This window comes from Capricornis sumatraensis, chromosome 1, assembly GCF_032405125.1.
Source record: "Capricornis sumatraensis isolate serow.1 chromosome 1, serow.2, whole genome shotgun sequence".
Lineage (NCBI taxonomy): Eukaryota > Metazoa > Chordata > Mammalia > Artiodactyla > Bovidae > Capricornis > Capricornis sumatraensis.
The window spans coordinates 11,836,041-11,853,208 of NC_091069.1; the positions used below are offsets into that span (position 1 = coordinate 11,836,041).

The 17,168-nt window shown below is 41.7% G+C and overlaps 1 protein-coding gene across 1 annotated transcript in view; it reads left to right on the forward strand.

The window, feature by feature from the left end:
* Positions 1–1,157: 1,157 nt before the first annotated feature.
* DENND1A (DENN domain containing 1A) overlaps positions 1,158–17,168 on the forward strand; it is a 539,355-nt gene continuing 523,344 nt past the window's right edge. The window contains exon 1 of the mRNA XM_068966275.1: positions 1,158–1,174. Coding sequence (XP_068822376.1) covers positions 1,158–1,174 — 17 coding nt within the window. The remainder of the gene's footprint in view (positions 1,175–17,168) is intronic.

Sequence of the window (17,168 nt, forward strand, 5' to 3'; positions counted from 1 at the left end):
AGGCTACCCACTCCAGTACTCTTGCCTGGAAAATCCCATGGACAAAGGAGCCTGGTAGGCTGCAGTCTATGGGGTTGCAAAGAGTCAGACACGACTGAGCAACTTTCACTTAGGATTCTTCCAGGCCTAGAGGGGATGATATTGGGGTGTTCATGGAAGTGAGCCCTAAGGGAGTGCAGGTTGGTGATTTTGGCTCTCAAGTATTTTCATTTGCCTTGACTGAATCTCTATCAGATATTGTTATGGTGTAATAAGATTTCTGTATTGGAGCCCCCCTCCCCCTGGAAAAGGGCTAATAAAGGGAGACAGAGGTCCTCAAGAGTAGGGCAGAGTAGAGCCACTAAATGGGTCCGATGAAACCTCCAGCTGGCTTTCCTGTGGGGATGTGAGGTCTCCTTAAAGGTTTAAGGGGAGAGGAAGGGCCTCCACCAAGAACCATGTTGGGGAAGTGGCTGGTGTGACAGAAGGTCTATGGCTCCCTTAAGGAACTTATTGGAAGGTGTGGGATTTTCAAAGGAAAAACCTATTTTCTTGGCGGCCTGAGTGGGAGACAGTTTATCTCTAAGCCAGAGCCACTGGATGGGAGGACTCCGCAAGGCAGGAATGGTAGCTTGAGGATGTCTATCTATGGGATAAACATCATTTTTTTGGGGGTTGCAGGTGTCGGTTCTACAGGAGAACAGTGGGAGGGAAGGTCTTTACGGGGCATCACCCGGAAGGCAACATGCACCGAGCTCCTGGAGTCCAACCTGCTGATGCGCGGTTCCCCTCCAACCCCTCCGCCCTCACTCGCCCCGCCTCCCATGAGCCGACTACAGTTCCCGGCAGCCCCCGCGGACTGCGGCGGCGGCGGCGGCGGCGGCGGCGGCGCGGGCGGGAGGGGGCGGCGGTGTGAGAAGCGGAGAGGGAGGCGCGCGCCGGGCACGCGCGCCGGCGACCATGGCGTTCGCCCGGCTGAAGCGAGTACATTAACCCCGGGAGGCGGCGGCGGCGGCGGCTGCGGCGGGGGAGAGAGACTCGAGCGGGCGGGCTCAGCCTGAGGGAAGGGAGGAAGGGGCGGGGAGAGCGCCGGAGGGAGGCCGGTCGGCCGCAGGCGGGCGGGCAGCGCAGCGCAGCGCCGAGCGGGGCCCGCGGGCCCATGAGGAGGCCGGGGGACCATGGGCTCCAGGATCAAGTGAGTGTGGTCGGCCTGGGCGGAGCCGGGCCGGGCGAGGGGCGGCGAGGCCGGGCAAGGGCTGCAGGCCTCGGGCCGCGCGGGGGGACTTGTTGCCGGGACCCCAGGGGCGCCCCGCGTGCTGGCGTCATGCGGGGAGGGGGACTGTTGCCATGACGATCCAGGGAGGCGCGGGGGCGGGGTGCGCACGGGGTGTAAGGGCGCCAGTGGTCAGGTGTCCCCTCCTCACCTGAGGGCGGGAACAGCTGATTATAAGGTGGCCTCCTTCCCGGGGTTACAGAGAGCCTCTGAAAATGGTCGCACAACTGTTGGGGGGAGGGCGAGAAATCTCCAGAAGCAACTCCTCAAATGGGTGTTTGGAGCGCCCCTGAGAGTTGGGCAGTCCTGAGGTGGCAGCTTGGCTGCTTAAGGCCTATGGTGCGGGGAGGGGGGGGGGGTCATAAAAGTCGTGAGAGGTTTTCAGAGGGAGGGGCCACTCAAGGACTTAAGGTCTGGATGACCAGGGGAGGAAGAAGGCCCTTTTCTCTCTTCTCCTGTCTCCCTTTCCTATCTATGCAAGTCTCCTCACAGCAAGGCCAGAGGCTGTGAGGGAAGATATCCCTGTGCTGTAACCGAGCACCTGATCTTGATAATTATTGGAAAGGTTTTGTAATCCAATCTGGCAAATTCTCTCACTCATTCATTCATCTGGTGTCCCTGGTGAGGGGTTAGTTTTCTGGGGAAAATGTTGATACATCTAACTTCAGAACCCATTGAAACATTGTTGCCTTCTTTCTAGACATAGAAGTTGACTTTGGAAAGTGCAACTTTTATGCAGTCTCTCTTGGGTGTGTTGCTTCTGACTGTATCTCCGCTCCCAGCCAGGTCTTCTCGGCCTCTCCCTTCCTCAGTTCCAGAACACGAGATGCCTTATCTCTAATCACTAACAAATGTTCACTTTTTCTCTATGAGTAATAGAATTGTTTAAGGGCACTTAAAAACAAAGTTAACAGTGCAGGCTTTTCCTTAAAACAGCTTTCAAAGGATAGTTTAAACCTGCTTAGAAGAAAGTCTGAAGAATGTGTTTACCTCAGCATTTTGAGAATTATGCTAGGGAAGTTTGAAAGGGGAAGGGCCTTATGGGCGAAATCTAGTAATTATTCAAGTATTGCATGTCTTGTTCAGTTGGTGTCCATGCAGTGTGACCTTTGGCCAGCCTGGTAGTCCCCTGACTCGCTTAGGTTTCCATTCACCAGATGCATCTAACAGGCTGCAGCAGCCCTGAGACTAGAAAAGTTTGCTTATTATGATAATGAAAATGGAAGAGTTGGATGAGTACACTGTTAATTCTTGATTTTTGTGGAAATGAGGGGGGCGGGGGGAAGAAGCATGCTCCAAATAGGCTTAAGGAGCTTGGGAGGTAAAAAGAAGTAGTGAAGCATTGGGATTAAAGAGGCACTCCAAGTTTAGCTCCTGCTTCCAAGCAAGAGTTGTAAACTTGGATTTCAATGGCACTTAGAAACATTTTACAAAAGCCACCTTACAGTTGCAGGGTATCCTTGTGAGGATGCTTGCCCTTCTTGTTACAGAGTAGTTCAGAAACTTGCCAGATATGAGGCATGTCAGTGTCAGACTCAGCATGAAAATCCAAGTGGAAGTTCAGATGACTGGGCATCAGATCTCTGTCTTGCTCTTAAACGTTGCAGGTTGACAAAAACATTTCTCCACAGTGTTTTGTGGAACCCATCTCTGTTTATCTGAGTGCTTGGGCAAGAGAATTTATGCGTGAAATTCTATTAGGTGTGAAATTAATATAAAGAATAGCCTTTTTGATCTTGAAACTAGATTGCTTGGTGGTAAAAACTTAGACATGGGAAATACGTTAGTTTCACCTGTGAGGTGGCTGAAAGAGAATATGAAGAGAGAAATTATGAAAAGTAGTTGTGATTTATGGTGACTGTCAATTAGGAAGCTTCTGCCTACAGGAAGGAACGAGACGGACAAGTGGTGAGGAAATGGTTTTCTTAGGTGCCTCTCTAATTTTTGGAGGAAACAGGCTTTGATTATTATTGACCATCAGTTCCATCCAGACAGGAAATAACAGACTGAGCTCAAGATATTTACCTGACTGAGGTGAAGTCTTAGTGTGCGGGCTGCGTTGTGTAGGACAATCTTAGGGGTGGAGGAAGAGAGCTTGCGGCCCCTCCAAGCAGGCTGCCTGTGCTTTTTTCTCATCTCTGATACTGTGTGGCTGGTCCAGTCAGGCTAAAAATATGGAATCAGATTTGGATTTAGATTCCACTTTTGTTTGCTGACTATGAAACTTTGTACAGATAACATGTTTCTCTCTCAGTTACCCTGAGGGTAAAATGAGGAAGGCTGTATATTGCAGGGTCATAATGAGCAATAAATACAGTATCAACATGACTGCTGGACCCATATTAAAAACTGGGTAATTGTTAGTTTCTTTTATACTTTTTCTATCAAAGGACTGAGAAAACTGCTTTATTTTATTCCAGAAATGGCAGAGAACTGTGTGTTTCAGGTGATGGAGAAGAAGGTTTTGAAGATCTAGGAATTAGACTGTGAACATGCAGAACAGGACTCAGCAGTCTCTCATTAAGATAAGAAAGTTGATTGAAAACAATACTGTGTGTAATTATGAAGCTGATGTCTGTTATATGATTAGTAAAGCAGGTGAGTTGCTCGGCACAGGTGTTGAGGTTTAGTGCTATCAAACTTTCCTTTTAAGTTAAGGTGGTTGAGGGTAATCTCTGTGTCAGGTATGGTAGTAATGCTCTGTGTGAACATTTCATCAAATCCTCACAACTACCCGATGATGTAGGTACTATTAGCCATTTTTTAAATGAGAGAATTGGTGATTGTAGCCCTTAGATTAGGAGAAGGCAATGGCACCGCACTCCAGTACTCTTGCCTGGAAAATCCCATGGAAAGAGCAGCCTGGTGGGCTGCAGTCCATGTGGTCGCTAAGAGTCGGGCATGACTGAGCGACTTCACTTTCACTTTTCACTTTGATGCATTGGAGAAGGAAATGGCAACCCACTCCAGTGTTCTTGCCTGGAGAATCTCAGGGACGGGGGAGCCTGGTGGGCTGCCGTCTATGGGGTCGCACAGAGTCGGACACGACTGAAGTGACAGCAGCAGCAGGCCTTAGATTTGGAGAGGGCAATGGCACCCCACTCCAGTACTCTTGCCTGGAGAATCCCATGGACGGAGGAGCCTGGTAAGCTGCAGTCCATGGGGTCACTGAGAGTTGGACACGACTCAGTGACTTCACTTTCACTTTTCACTTTCATACATTGGAGAAGGAAATGGCAACCCACTCCAGTGTTCTTGCCTGGAGAATCCCAGGGACAGGGGAGCCTGGTGGGCTGCAGTCTATGGGGTCGCACAAAGTCGGACACGACTGAAACGACTTATCAGTAGCAGCAGACCTTATATTAGATGCCAGCCCTGATGCCACTTCTCTGCACCTGCCTCTCCTCAGCCTAGGCCAGGTGTCCTTCATCTGTGCACCCTTTTCCCCACCTAGGCCAGCTGTCCTTCATCTGTTCCTATGAAACCCCCGTCCATATTTATCACTGTCATAGCACTAAATTTAGTTCTTTGTGTGTCTCCTATACTAAGCCCAACATAAACTTCGTTGAGAGCAGGGACTTTCTTACTTGTCTTTGGGTTCCTTGTGTCAGACCCAGTACCTAATACATCACTTTGTTTAGGAAGAGGTCATGGAATGCATTTATGAAATATGTTGGGATCTGAATTGTGATCCTAGCTAAAGGCTCCGAGATGAATGTACAGAGTTAAAAAGTATCAGTTTGCAATTTGAACTCTTGAGGAGGAAGGCTGTTTATAAGTTTTTAAGTTGAATTGCCCTGGTCTAGGCAGCAATTTCGTATTTTTTCTGAAGAATGTTTATAGTTCATCCTTATTTTAGTAAAGGAAGCTTGATTTGCCTCAGATATCTACTTGGGTGAAAGGAAAGGTTACCGGTGTACAGGTAGCATTCTGAGAAGCTCCTAACCTTAAACTTGAGCAGATATTTATTTGTCTAGAGAGATAAAAGGAGCAACGGTAACTGGCAACCTTCGACAGGTATCTTTAAATCTTATTTAGTGTTTGAATGATCCCAGTGGACTGGAATGTGGTTAATACAAAGCAATTTAACTGATAATGTAGACACACAGCAGGAAACTGTGGCAGTTTTAATATTGTTTGTGGTGACATCCTAGAAATTGTTTCCAGGCACCAAGGTCAGGAAGTGGATTGTAAGTAATCGAAGGAAGTACTCTGAGTGAGTTTGAAGAGGCGTGACATTTATGGGCTTGGAGAAAAGCATACTCAAAGATTTGAAGGCATAGGGACAGAACAGGACAGCCGATTTGGCTTTGTGGTGGTGTTTATTCTACGTTAGCCTGTATACCTGTCTTCTGTCCCTGTCAGACCATGACCTTTTTGAGCTTGGTAACCAAGAAATTCATTCATTCATTCATTTACTTACTATCTCACTAAGAATAGTGTCACACACTTATTATATTCATCGTTACTATCATAATTGGTGGAAGTACTATGTCATGTGCCTGGTAGCAAACTCCGAGAGTTGGTGATGAACAGGGAAGCCTGGTGTGCTGCAGTTCCTGGGGTCGCAAAGAATCAGACATAAGCATTTCAGAGCAACTGAACTGAGTGAGAGAGAGGGGTTTCTCCAGTGCCTCAGAGGTAAATAATCTGCCTACGTGTAGGAGATGCAGGAGCCATGGGTTCAATTCCCAGTCAGGAAGATACCCTGGAGGAGGAAATGGTGACCCACTCCAGTATTCTTGCCTGGAGAATCCCATGGACAGAGGAGCCTGGCTTGCTACATTCCATAGGGTTGCAAAGAGTTGGACACGACTGAAATAACTGAAGCACAGTGAGGGAGAGCTTACTGTGGAGATGACATTTCAGTTGAGACTTAAAGGATAAGTCATTAGTCATGTAAAGAGACTCACAAGACTTCATTCCGGGCAGAGTAGAGCATATACCCACCTTGAGGCAAGAAAACCTTAGGCACTATCAGGAGCTGATAGTGGGTTTATGTAGTGACTGGTGGCAGGGAAGCTGGGGTGAGACTGGGGCCCTAAGCAGGGCCTACCTGCAGGTTGCAGTAATCTGCAAACAACTTTACTAAGATATAGTTCACATACTATAAAGCTTACTCTTATAGTGTATAGTTAAATGGTTTTCAGTATACTTACAAATACCACTATCCAATTCCAGAACATTTTCATCACTCCAGAAAGAAACTCCATATACATTAGCGGTCACTTCCCATTCCCCCCAAACCCTCTTCAGTTCAGTTCAGTCGCTCAGTCGTGTCCGACTCTTTGTGACCCCATGAATCGCATACGCCAGGCCTCCCTGTCCATCACCAACTCCTGGAGTTCACTCAAACTCACGTCCATCGATTCTGTGATACCATCCAGCCATCTCATCCTCTGTCGTCCCCTTTTCCTCCTTCCCCCAATCCCTCCCAGCATCAAAGTCTTTTCCAATGAGTCAACTCTTCGCATGAGGTGGCCAAAGTACTGGAGTTTCAGCTTTAGCATCATTCCTTCCAAAGAAATCCCAGGGCTGATCTCCTTGAGAACGGACTGGTTGGATCTCCTTGCAGTTCAAGGGACTCTCAAGAGTCTTCTCCAACACCACAGTTCAAAAGCATCAATTTTTCGGTGCTCAGCTTTCTTCACAGTCCAACTCTCACATCCATACATGACCACTGGGAAAACCATAGCCTTGACTAGCCCTAGACAATTACTTATCTACTTATAGTTGCTATGGATTTGTCAGTTTTATGCATTACCTTATAAATGGAATCATATATAATTCTTTGTCTTTCATTAAACATAAATGTTTAATGTTCCCATGTTTATCCATATTATATATGAATATTTCATTACTTTTTATTGTTGAATAATATTTCATTGTATGGATAAAGCACATTTTATTCACCCATTCATCAGTTGTTAGGTATTTGGGTTGTTTCCACTTTTTCACCGTTATGAATAATGTTGCTGGGAACATTTTGTGTGGACATATGTTTTCGTTTCTCTTGGGTATATACCTGGGAGTGGAATTGCTAGATCATATGGTAACACTTTTTATGGAACTGTTAAACTGTTTTCCAAAGCAGTTGTACCACTTTGTGTAAAGTAATGTCTCATTGTGGTTATGATTTGGCCCTCAAGAATTGTATAGAAAACGAAAGATCAGAGTAGATCAAAATAGGTTTCTCAGAAGAGGGTGAAACTGGAACCGAAAGAAAAGTGAGATTTGGAGAAGGGAGGAAGGATTTCTGGAGGAAGAACAGGGGAAGTTATATGACTGGAAAGTGGGGATAAGCCCATCATTGTTTTCTGATACAGAGAAGCAGCCTTAGCTTTTTAAGATTGCTCTGCTCTGGGTTTTATTTGGACAGCCTGTTAAAGGATTCCATTACCCAAATGCACCACAGACTGACTTCTTTGTGTAGCACAGCTGACATATCTTCCTTCTGTGGGATAGGAGTAGGAGTTGAAATGTGACTTCCTCTCCAGGGCCCTCTAATACCTCTTCTCTTTCCTCTGCCCACCACAGTGCTCCACTCTCAGTCTCCATAGGAGAGAGTACAAAGACTTGGGGTGGTGGAACAAAAGTCTTGCTAGAGGGACTTCCCTGGTGGTCCAGTGGTTAAGACTTTGCCTTCAAGTGCAGGGGATACATGTTCGATTCCTGGTTGGGGAGCTTTTCCACATGTCTTGTAGCCCAAAACCCCAAACATGAAATAGAAGCAGGATTGTAACAGGTGCAATAAGGACTTTAAAAAAATGTTCCACATTAAAAAAAAACACAAAACTTTAAAAAGTCTTGCTAGAGACCGAGTTTTCCATTATTAGCACCCAGAGGTAGTCCCTTGAATTTTCATGACATTTCTGGAACATGTTTTGCTGCAACTCTATAATTTTAGTCTGAGCCATTGCCATCAACTTGGAGGGGTTTGCACAGCAGACAGGAAGGTTAAAACAGGCCAAGTATTGCTGTAGGGAAAAAAAAAGCTTTTTTTCTAGGCTGTTAAATTTGTGTGTAAGGTCCCAACTGAAATTCCTTTTGTGGCCAAAAACCCCACAAAAGGGTTTTAAACTTTTTTTTTTTAACTTTTTATTTTGTTTTGGGGTACAGCCAACTAACAATGTTGTGATAGTTTCCGGGGAACAGTGAAGGGACTCACCCATACATACACATGTATCCATTCTCCCCCAAACTCCCCTCCCATCCAGGCTGCCGTGTAACTTTGAGCAGAGTTCCCTGTGCTATACAGTAGGTCCTTGTTGGTTATTCATTTTAAATATAGCAGAGTGTACATGTACATCCCAAACTCCCTAACTATCCCTTTCCTCTGTTCCTCTCACTGGCAACCATAAGTTTGTTCTCTAAGTCTGTGAGTGTCTTTCTGTTTTGTAAGTTCATCTGTTTCATTTCTTGTTCAGTTCAGTTGCTCAGTCATGAAGGCATGTCATACAATACTTCTCCAGCTGGAATTCTTATTGTGAGTTGCAAAGTTTAGTCTTTTACCTGGCTCTAGCGGGAACTAATCTCTGGATTTGAAATATCCTTTTCGGTTAAAAGGATTTTGTTGAGAAATGGAAAGATAAACAATGAAGAAAAATAAACCAAAGGAAACAAAAAGTTGGCCCTACTTTAATTGGAATCCATATCCATTCTTTCCAAGTATTTTGGACTTGAAAAGGAACCAAATGAAGTAAGAAAACATACATGTTCCTGTATAAAAGATAGGTTATATCCCCAAAGTTCACTTGTAATTTGGTTATGGTATTTAGAATGTATTTTTCTCCTAGAGATACTGTTGTATACATTAAGCATAAGGACATTCCAGATGAATTGTGTTTTTGAAAGACATAGGGAGATTATAGGTGCAGCTGAAATGCAGAATATGTGCGTAAAGATTATAGGCGATAAATTTGAAAAAGCAGGTTTGTGCCACTGCAACCTGATGCTATTGAAGGATTGAGTTGGGAATGTAATATGATCAGATTTGGGTTTTTAGGAGGATTAATTTGGCAGCAGTAGTTTAGAACAGTGATATCTCAGGGTTGTAAAGCATGATCCACTGTGGTGTGAAGAGAATATGTTAGAATCTCTGTTTGTTTCTATATCAGCTTTCAAAGGGCTTCTCTGGTAGCTCAGTTGGTAAAGAATACACCTGCAACGCAGGAGAGCCGGGTTCAGTTCCTTGGTCCAGAAGATCTGCTGGAGAGTGCATAGGCTATGCACTCCTGTATTCTTGGGCTTCCCTTGTGGCTTAGCTGGTAAAGAATATACTTGCAATGTGGGAGACCTGGGTTTGATCCCTGGGTTGGGAAGATCCCCTGGAGAGGGGAAAGGCTACCCAGTCCAGTATTTTGGCCTGGAGAATTCCGCTGTACAGTCCATGGGGTCGCAAAGAGTCGGACACGACTGAGTGACTTTCACTTTCACTTTCTTTGACTTTCATAACTTTCAAAATTTCTGTGTTTTCTAATAATGTACTATAGATTTGTATAGTAAGGCATTCTTATAATTTATAAATAAAAATACATAGATGTTTGCTCAAGGTTTTTTTACCCATAGGAAGGAATGCATGGAAAAAATTTGGAGACCACTGTTTTATAGAACTGTGTTTAGTTTATATGGCAGAAGATCAAGGCCTGAAGTGAGGTTTTGGTTTTTGAAAGAAAAAGGACAATTTTGACAGAGATTTTAGGTAGAATTGACAAGACTTGATGACAAATTACATGCAAGAAGCGAGAGAAGAATCAAAGATGACTTGCTAAGGTTAGCAAAGTTATAAATGAGTGTTTGAAAGGTGAGGATTGGTTATATAATATGTTTGCTTTTCTGAGGAAAAGTGAAAAGTTATAATTGGGAGAAGGCATTTTAGTCTGTGGTGAGAAAGAGAGAAATCTTTAAGGGTGCCAGAGTGAATCCGAGTGCTCGGTTTAGATGAGTGAGACTTCAAGTGGGCTTGCCTGAGTTTCTGAGGGGAAATCTGTCCCCCTTAGGTTTTAGGAAGAGAGAAAAAATAAACTTTTGAATTTACTTTAGCCACAGGAAAGGTTTCAGGGATGTTGCATTGATCTTGCCTAGGCTATATGAATAAATAGGAGGAAGGAAATCAATCTTGGTAAAGATACTGTTTCACTCCAAGCAAATAGTTACTATACTCCAGGGTGTGATAGGAGTGAGGGTGGTGTGGGCCTCGGAGACCCTCAGGTTTGAGTTCCCACAAGCACTCACAATCCCCATCTGAGTTCTAAGTTTCTGAGCCTCAGTTTTTTTAATTTATGAAAGGAAGCTAATAAATCTGCCGTTAGAGTTGTTCGGAGGATTAGCTGCCCACTCCAGTATTCTTGCCTGGAGAATTCCATGGACAGAGCCTGGTAGGCTACAGTCTCCCTGGGGTTACAATGAGTCAAACACAACTGGACAGCTAACACTTTTCAGCAGAAAAATAGCTGTTTAGTTAGCTGTTCAGTAAGTGTTGTTGTGTAATCGCTAAGTTGTATCTGTTTCTTGTGACCCCATGGGTTGTAGCCCGCTAGACAACACTGTCCATGGGATTTCCCAGGTAAGAAAACTGCAGTGGGTTGCCATTTCCTTCTCCAGGGCATCTTCTCGACTGAGGGATCGAATCCGAGTCTCCTGCATTGGCAGGCAGATTCTTTATCACTGAGCCACCTGATGGCATCTCTCATTAGTATTGTTTGGAGTGAATGGGACATACTTGTCTGAGCAATCTGAAGTTAAAAAAAAAAAAATTCTCAAAAGAAAGCAGGTGTTCCTTTTTATAGCTTTTTTTTTTTAGAGACTAAGTATTTGTTTTTTCTTTATGAGTGTGTTAGGATGATGTGTTGTATATTTTACTGAATTTATTTGAAGGTTTGTGATCCTGGTATATGCAAAGTGCCAGTCCTCTTACTTGTTGGGAGAAAAACTTTTAAGTCTACTCAGAGACAAGATGAGCATGCAAATAATTAAAATTATAATAACATTTAAGAATATTTTGTGCCTCCTCTCTCACCAGTAGTTGAAAATTTTATTCAGTTTTAGAAAAGATTTACTCCATTTATATTCATCTGTTTGGATGGTATCACTGTTCAGTTCTACTCTTTTAAAATGCAGCTTCATTCCTTTTTTCTGAATACTTAAAATTATTTATCTTTTTTTATTTTGGAAAAATTTAAACATTATGAAAGCAGAGAGAATAGTGTAATGAGTCCCCAAATACACATCACTCAGTTTCAGCACTTATTAATTTATGGCTTTCTTAGTTCCATTTATAGATAACTGACCATAACTCTTCTCTGCCTTCTAGTCCTTGATTATTTTGAAGCAGATTATGTCTGGTTATCTCTTTTTTCATCCATTAATTTGTTAGAGGCTATAAAATAATTTTACTTCCATCATTTCTTCTTGATATTAACTAGAATACTTCTGTAAAGAAAATCTTCTGCATATCAACTATTTGGTCACCCTGAGGTGCAGTTCATATGGGAAAGGCATGATATTTGATTCATTTTATTCATTTTTCAAACTGTTTTCTAGCATTTTCCCAGGGTGACTGATTTTTTTCTGAGTATCACTTTAAACACATATTAATAGATTTAAACCTGTTTGCTATATTTTGCTTTACTGTAGTTATCCTCATGGATGTTAATTTGCCCTATTTTTGTCTAGTGGAAGCTTCTTCAGGTTAATGTCTAGAGTCCTTTTGAAAGAATCCCTTGCCTTTCGGTGTGATGACCTAGATGTTTCAGGTTCATCTTATATGTTTCCTGCTCCAGACCTGTTTTCTGCTATTTCTCTAAGGAGTCTTGCTTCTTTTTGGTGGGAGGTGGTGGTAGAGATTTCAGTCTAGGTTTTAGAACTTTTTTTTTTTTGGCTACTAGGTCAGTCATTATTTCTAGGCTCCTCCAGGGATCGAAACTAGGAAGTTGTGTGTGTGTGTGTGTGTGTGTGTGTGTGTGTGTGTGTGTATTTTTAAGGTAAACTATATCACATGTTCATATTGATGTTTACAATTCAAGACTATCACATTTTAATTTAGCCTCATTATTCTTACATCTGAATCTTTTTTCACTCATGTCAAAAGTTCTGATTTCCAATGATGCCAACAGAAGTATTCTTTTTGCTTTATCCCACCATATCCATAAAACTCAACAGCAATACCAGCATTACCAACAGTATGTACTGAAGACGTGTGTTTTTTTCAATTTGGCGATCCTTTTTGTCCTTAGAGTATATGTGGACTAGGATTGTAGAGTCAGTTTACTGTTGTGAAACCACTAGAAATGATTTCTTTTTCAGTGGTTGTATCACCAACTCAATTCATAGTTTTTTTTTTTCTTTCAATCTTGTGTGATTGCTTTTTAAAAATAGTTTTGTTTTATAATTACATAAAATACTTCCATGGTTGCAGAGCCAAATCTGCAAAAAAGGTATATTCAGGAAAGTCTAATGTCTATCCTTCACACATCACCCTGTTTCTTCCCTCTGTAGGTTGCTAGTTTAAAAAAAATTTTTTTTAAATTTTGTTAGAAAAAAGGTAAATACATCAACATATTCCCTCCCCTCAACAATTCTCAGACAAATTATAGTATTCTATGTACACTTTTTTCTACTTTACTTTTCTCAATTTACTCCCTGTAAAGAATTAACATTTAATAGTATATAGAGGTCATTCTCATTTCTCTGTAGGGACAGCACAGTACTCCAGGGGATAGGTGGTCATGGGTTTTTCAACCAGTCTCACGCTGATGCCCCTTAGGTTGCTCCCAGTGCTATTATAAATGATGCTATGTGAAGAGTCTTGTGTATGTCCCTTTTTGTATTCCTACCATTATATCATTGGGATAGATTTTTAGAAGTGGTATTGCTGGGTCAAGGAGTAAGTTTATATGGAATGTTACTTTAGTGAAATTATTAAAAGGACTTCTCTGGTGGTCCAGTAGCTGAGACTCTTTGCTACCAGTGCAGGGGGCCTGGGTTTGATCCTTGATCAAGAAACCAGATCCCACATGCCACAAACTAAGAGTTCACATGCTGCAACTAAAAAGATCCCACATTCTGCACCTAAGACCAAATAAATAAATATTAAAAAAATTATAAAGTAGTATAATAAAACTTTAGTAAAAAGTGTCAAATTCTCCTCCACACAGATTGAGCCATTTCATATTCCCACATATGATAGTGCTTTGTTGCCTTACAGCTTCACCAACAGAATGTTTGTCAAAATTTAAAAATTATTTTAGTCAGAGCTCTTAATGTGTGTGATAACAAATCAAATCGTTTGTAAGAGCTCATGATGAAGAGTAATAATTCTCTACCCTACACTGCACTTCTTCAGAAACAGCCTCTATTAACTTATTTTTAGTTCTTCTGTTACTTTAGACAGTATTTGTTGACACTCTGAAATAGAAGATGATGAGTACCTTTATAATATGTCTCTTTTCCTCTTCTGCTGTTTTATATGTATCTATATTTCTATTTTTTATAATTATTGTATTTTAATGTAATATAGTTTTTATTCCATTAACTTTCAATCGTATCTTTTGACGCCCACTTTCTAAGAGATAGATAGGTCATTTTAGTTTTGATCCCTGACCAGGACCAAGTTTTCCATTATTTATCTTTAGGTTAACTCTAAAAATTGTGTTATGAATATTTAAATATTGTTTAGCATAGGCCTTGTAGGGAGCTAGAATAACATTTTCTTCTTTTTTGGTGCCTTGTCATGATCTCATTTGACGGAGAATGTTCTTAATATCAAGGTCATATAACCTTTTATAATCCACTCAGAATTTAAAGTTATGCTAAACTTGTTTTGTATCTGGCTATGTGTATATATTTTACATGTACAGAATAGCACAGGGACAACAGCCTTGTGTAAAGAGCAGCCCAAAACGTCACACGAGTAAGCTTCCATCCTCCTATTGGCAAACTGAAACCTCTACTTGTAGCCTTTGTGGGGCTAGGGCACCTTTGGGAGCCTGAGCCTTGGCTTTTGGCTTTGACCTTGCGGTAGCCTCAGATCAGCAGAGCAGTGTCACTGCTAAGGCTTGTCTCCCAAGCTTTTAGGACTGATGCCTTTCAGGATCTTGAGCTTGATAAAGGCTTTGATGACCTTTGTCTTATTGGTGTGCATCTCTTTATAGCATTCTTGTGTTTCTTGAAAAAGATCAAGATCCTTAGGAACTTAGGCTCCTCCTCCTTAAAAAAGTCATTGTGATTAGGGTTTATTGATGCCATTTTGGAACTGGTTATGTGTGGTGTGGTTCTTGGGCTTGGCTATATGTGCTGCACTGCTGCTGGCAGCCCAGAAAGTAAGACTGGGAAAGAGTCATATTTGAATTTTGATTTTAAAAAATGCTCCTCCCTCCCCAAGTTTTTAAATCCCTTTTTTCCCTCTCTTGCATTACTTTACCATATTGTTAATTTTTTCCAAACTTGCAGTCATACTTGCAGTTTTATTGGGGGCTCTTTTGTTTTTTTTCCCTGATGGTTTCTTCCTAACTTCCTGTTGATCTGTATAAAGTCAGCTATGTTGTTGTAATCTTGGAATGTCCCTTCACCACTCCCCTACTTCATTATTTCCTGGCCCCTGTGTTATTTTGTTTTCTAGAGGACAGATTTAAGTTTTTATAGGAGGCAGTCACACAAGTGGACTTGGAAAAGAATGCATTTGAGTTTTCACAAGTCTTTTCATGTCTGAAAAATATCTGCTTTTTCACACTTGACTGATGGTTTGTATGGTCAATATGAGTCCTAGGTTGGAAAATTTTCCTGCAGAGCTTTGAAGTTTATTTTCCCACTGTCTTTTAACTGGCTCACTATGACACTGCTGTGGAAGGGGAAGACGGCACTCTTGCCTTCATATTGTCAGATTGGGGTATATGACTAGGTTTCATGTTCAGTCTTCATTGGCACCTAGGGTGCAGAATTCCCTTTTCCTGCAGGGCTGAGGTGGGAGTTCTGGTTCCCAGGAGACCTCCACCAGTATCTCCCTGGCTGGAGAGAAACAAGTGGTGCCTTGTTGCTGCTCCCTCTGTGGCCTCAATTACTGCCGTGTGAGTATGGAAGTCCAGGCTTTCCACAGTCTCCACTGAAACCTTGTTGTGAGAGTCCTTGTTACTGTGCAGTGGGTATAAGGAAAGCCCCGGTTCCCTACGTGACTTTCTCTAACACCACACTGGCAGGGGGTGGGTGGATGGGATACTTCAGCACAGACTGCAAAGGTAGAAATCTGAGTTGCTTCCCTGTGTGTCCTTTGCTGACTCGAGTGAGGGTGGGGGCCAAACTGGTTTTTCTGTGGTGTTTGGCTGTATTGTGTGGTGTTATTTCCTAAAAGTTTTCTGACTTGTTAGGTGGCCCCTTCCCAGGCCCTTCAGTTGGAGCTGACTTTTGCTGGAGCTTTTGCTTTTTTTGGTCTTCATCAGTTGGTGTTTCAGGTGCCAGTTGCTGTCGTCATGAATGGCTGTTCAGTTTTATCACATGCATTTTCTGCATCTACTGAGATGATTTTTTGATCCCTTTCACCCCCCTTTTTTAATGACGTGAACTACATTTATTTTCAAATGTGTAACTTTGCATTCCTGGGATAAACCTGTTTGGTTGGTCATGATATCCTTTTTATTCATATTGCTGGATTCAGTTAACTAGTATTTTGTTGTTTGCATTTGTAGTCATGAGAAATTTGGACTATAATTTTTCTTTTTTGTAATGTTCTTGTTAGATTTTGGTACCAAGATTATACTGGCTTTACGAGAAAGAGGACTATCTTAAACTGTTAAAGAAATGGTATGATTTTTTTTTTTTAGTGTAAAAAGTTGTCAGTGGTTACTGATTTTTGGATTAGCAAGGGAGTTCTCTGTTGAATTTAAGAAAATTAAGTATTACTCATAAGGAATGAGAAATGAGAACAGGAAAATGCTTATTTGTGTTTCCCTATAATATCAGGGGATAGATAATCCCTCCCTTCCACCTTCCACATTCATACTCACTACCCCTTCTCTGTTATATACACAGATATTATTTTTTTGATCAATTCAAGTTATGGTCATCATGATGTTTTATCTCTTAGTATTTTAGCCTATATCTCATAAGAACGAGTATTTTTTTTTATATAACTACAATTCTTTTATCACCATGAAGAGATTTTGCATTCACAAAAAAATATATCTAACATAAAATTTCTATTTAAATCCTCCCAGTTCCAATAATGTCTTTTGCAGCTTTTCATTTTTGAGTCTGAGTCCAATTAGGGATCATATATTATATGTAGCTGTAGTGTCTCTAGTGCCCTTTCATCTAAAACAGTTCTTCTGCTTTCTCTTTTTCTTTTTGTCTCTGACATTGACTTTTTAAAGAATCCTGACCATTGTTTTTTTTAAAAGTCCTCCATTTAGGATTTGTTTTAATGTTAAAAGTTCATGTTTAAACATTTTGGCAGGAATACCACATATCATAGGTAATGTGTCTAATACCATGATCTTTTATTTTCCTTTGAAGTCACTCCTTTTCCTTCATCCTTATTTAAAAGGCTCTCATTTGTTGTCTTTTTATCTTCTTTTCCTCTCCCTTGTTTCTGTTTTGTTGAAGTCATGTTTCTGCTCTATTTAAATATGTCACTTTCCTGAAATATGTTAATCTTTTTCAGAAGTATATTTGTTCTCCAAGAGATGATGTTCTCTTTCCATTTGCAATATTTATAATATTTATATTATTAGTCACTCAGTCATGTCCGACTTTTTGCGACCCCATGGACTGTAGCCTGCCAGGCTCCTCTGTCCACGGGATTCTCTAGGCAAAAATACTGGAGTGGGTTGCCATTTCCTCCTCCAGGGGACCTTCCCAACTGTACATAAAGGAGACTTCATTAATGTGCATTAGAGGATACCCCAGGTTAACTGTCATAGAAAAC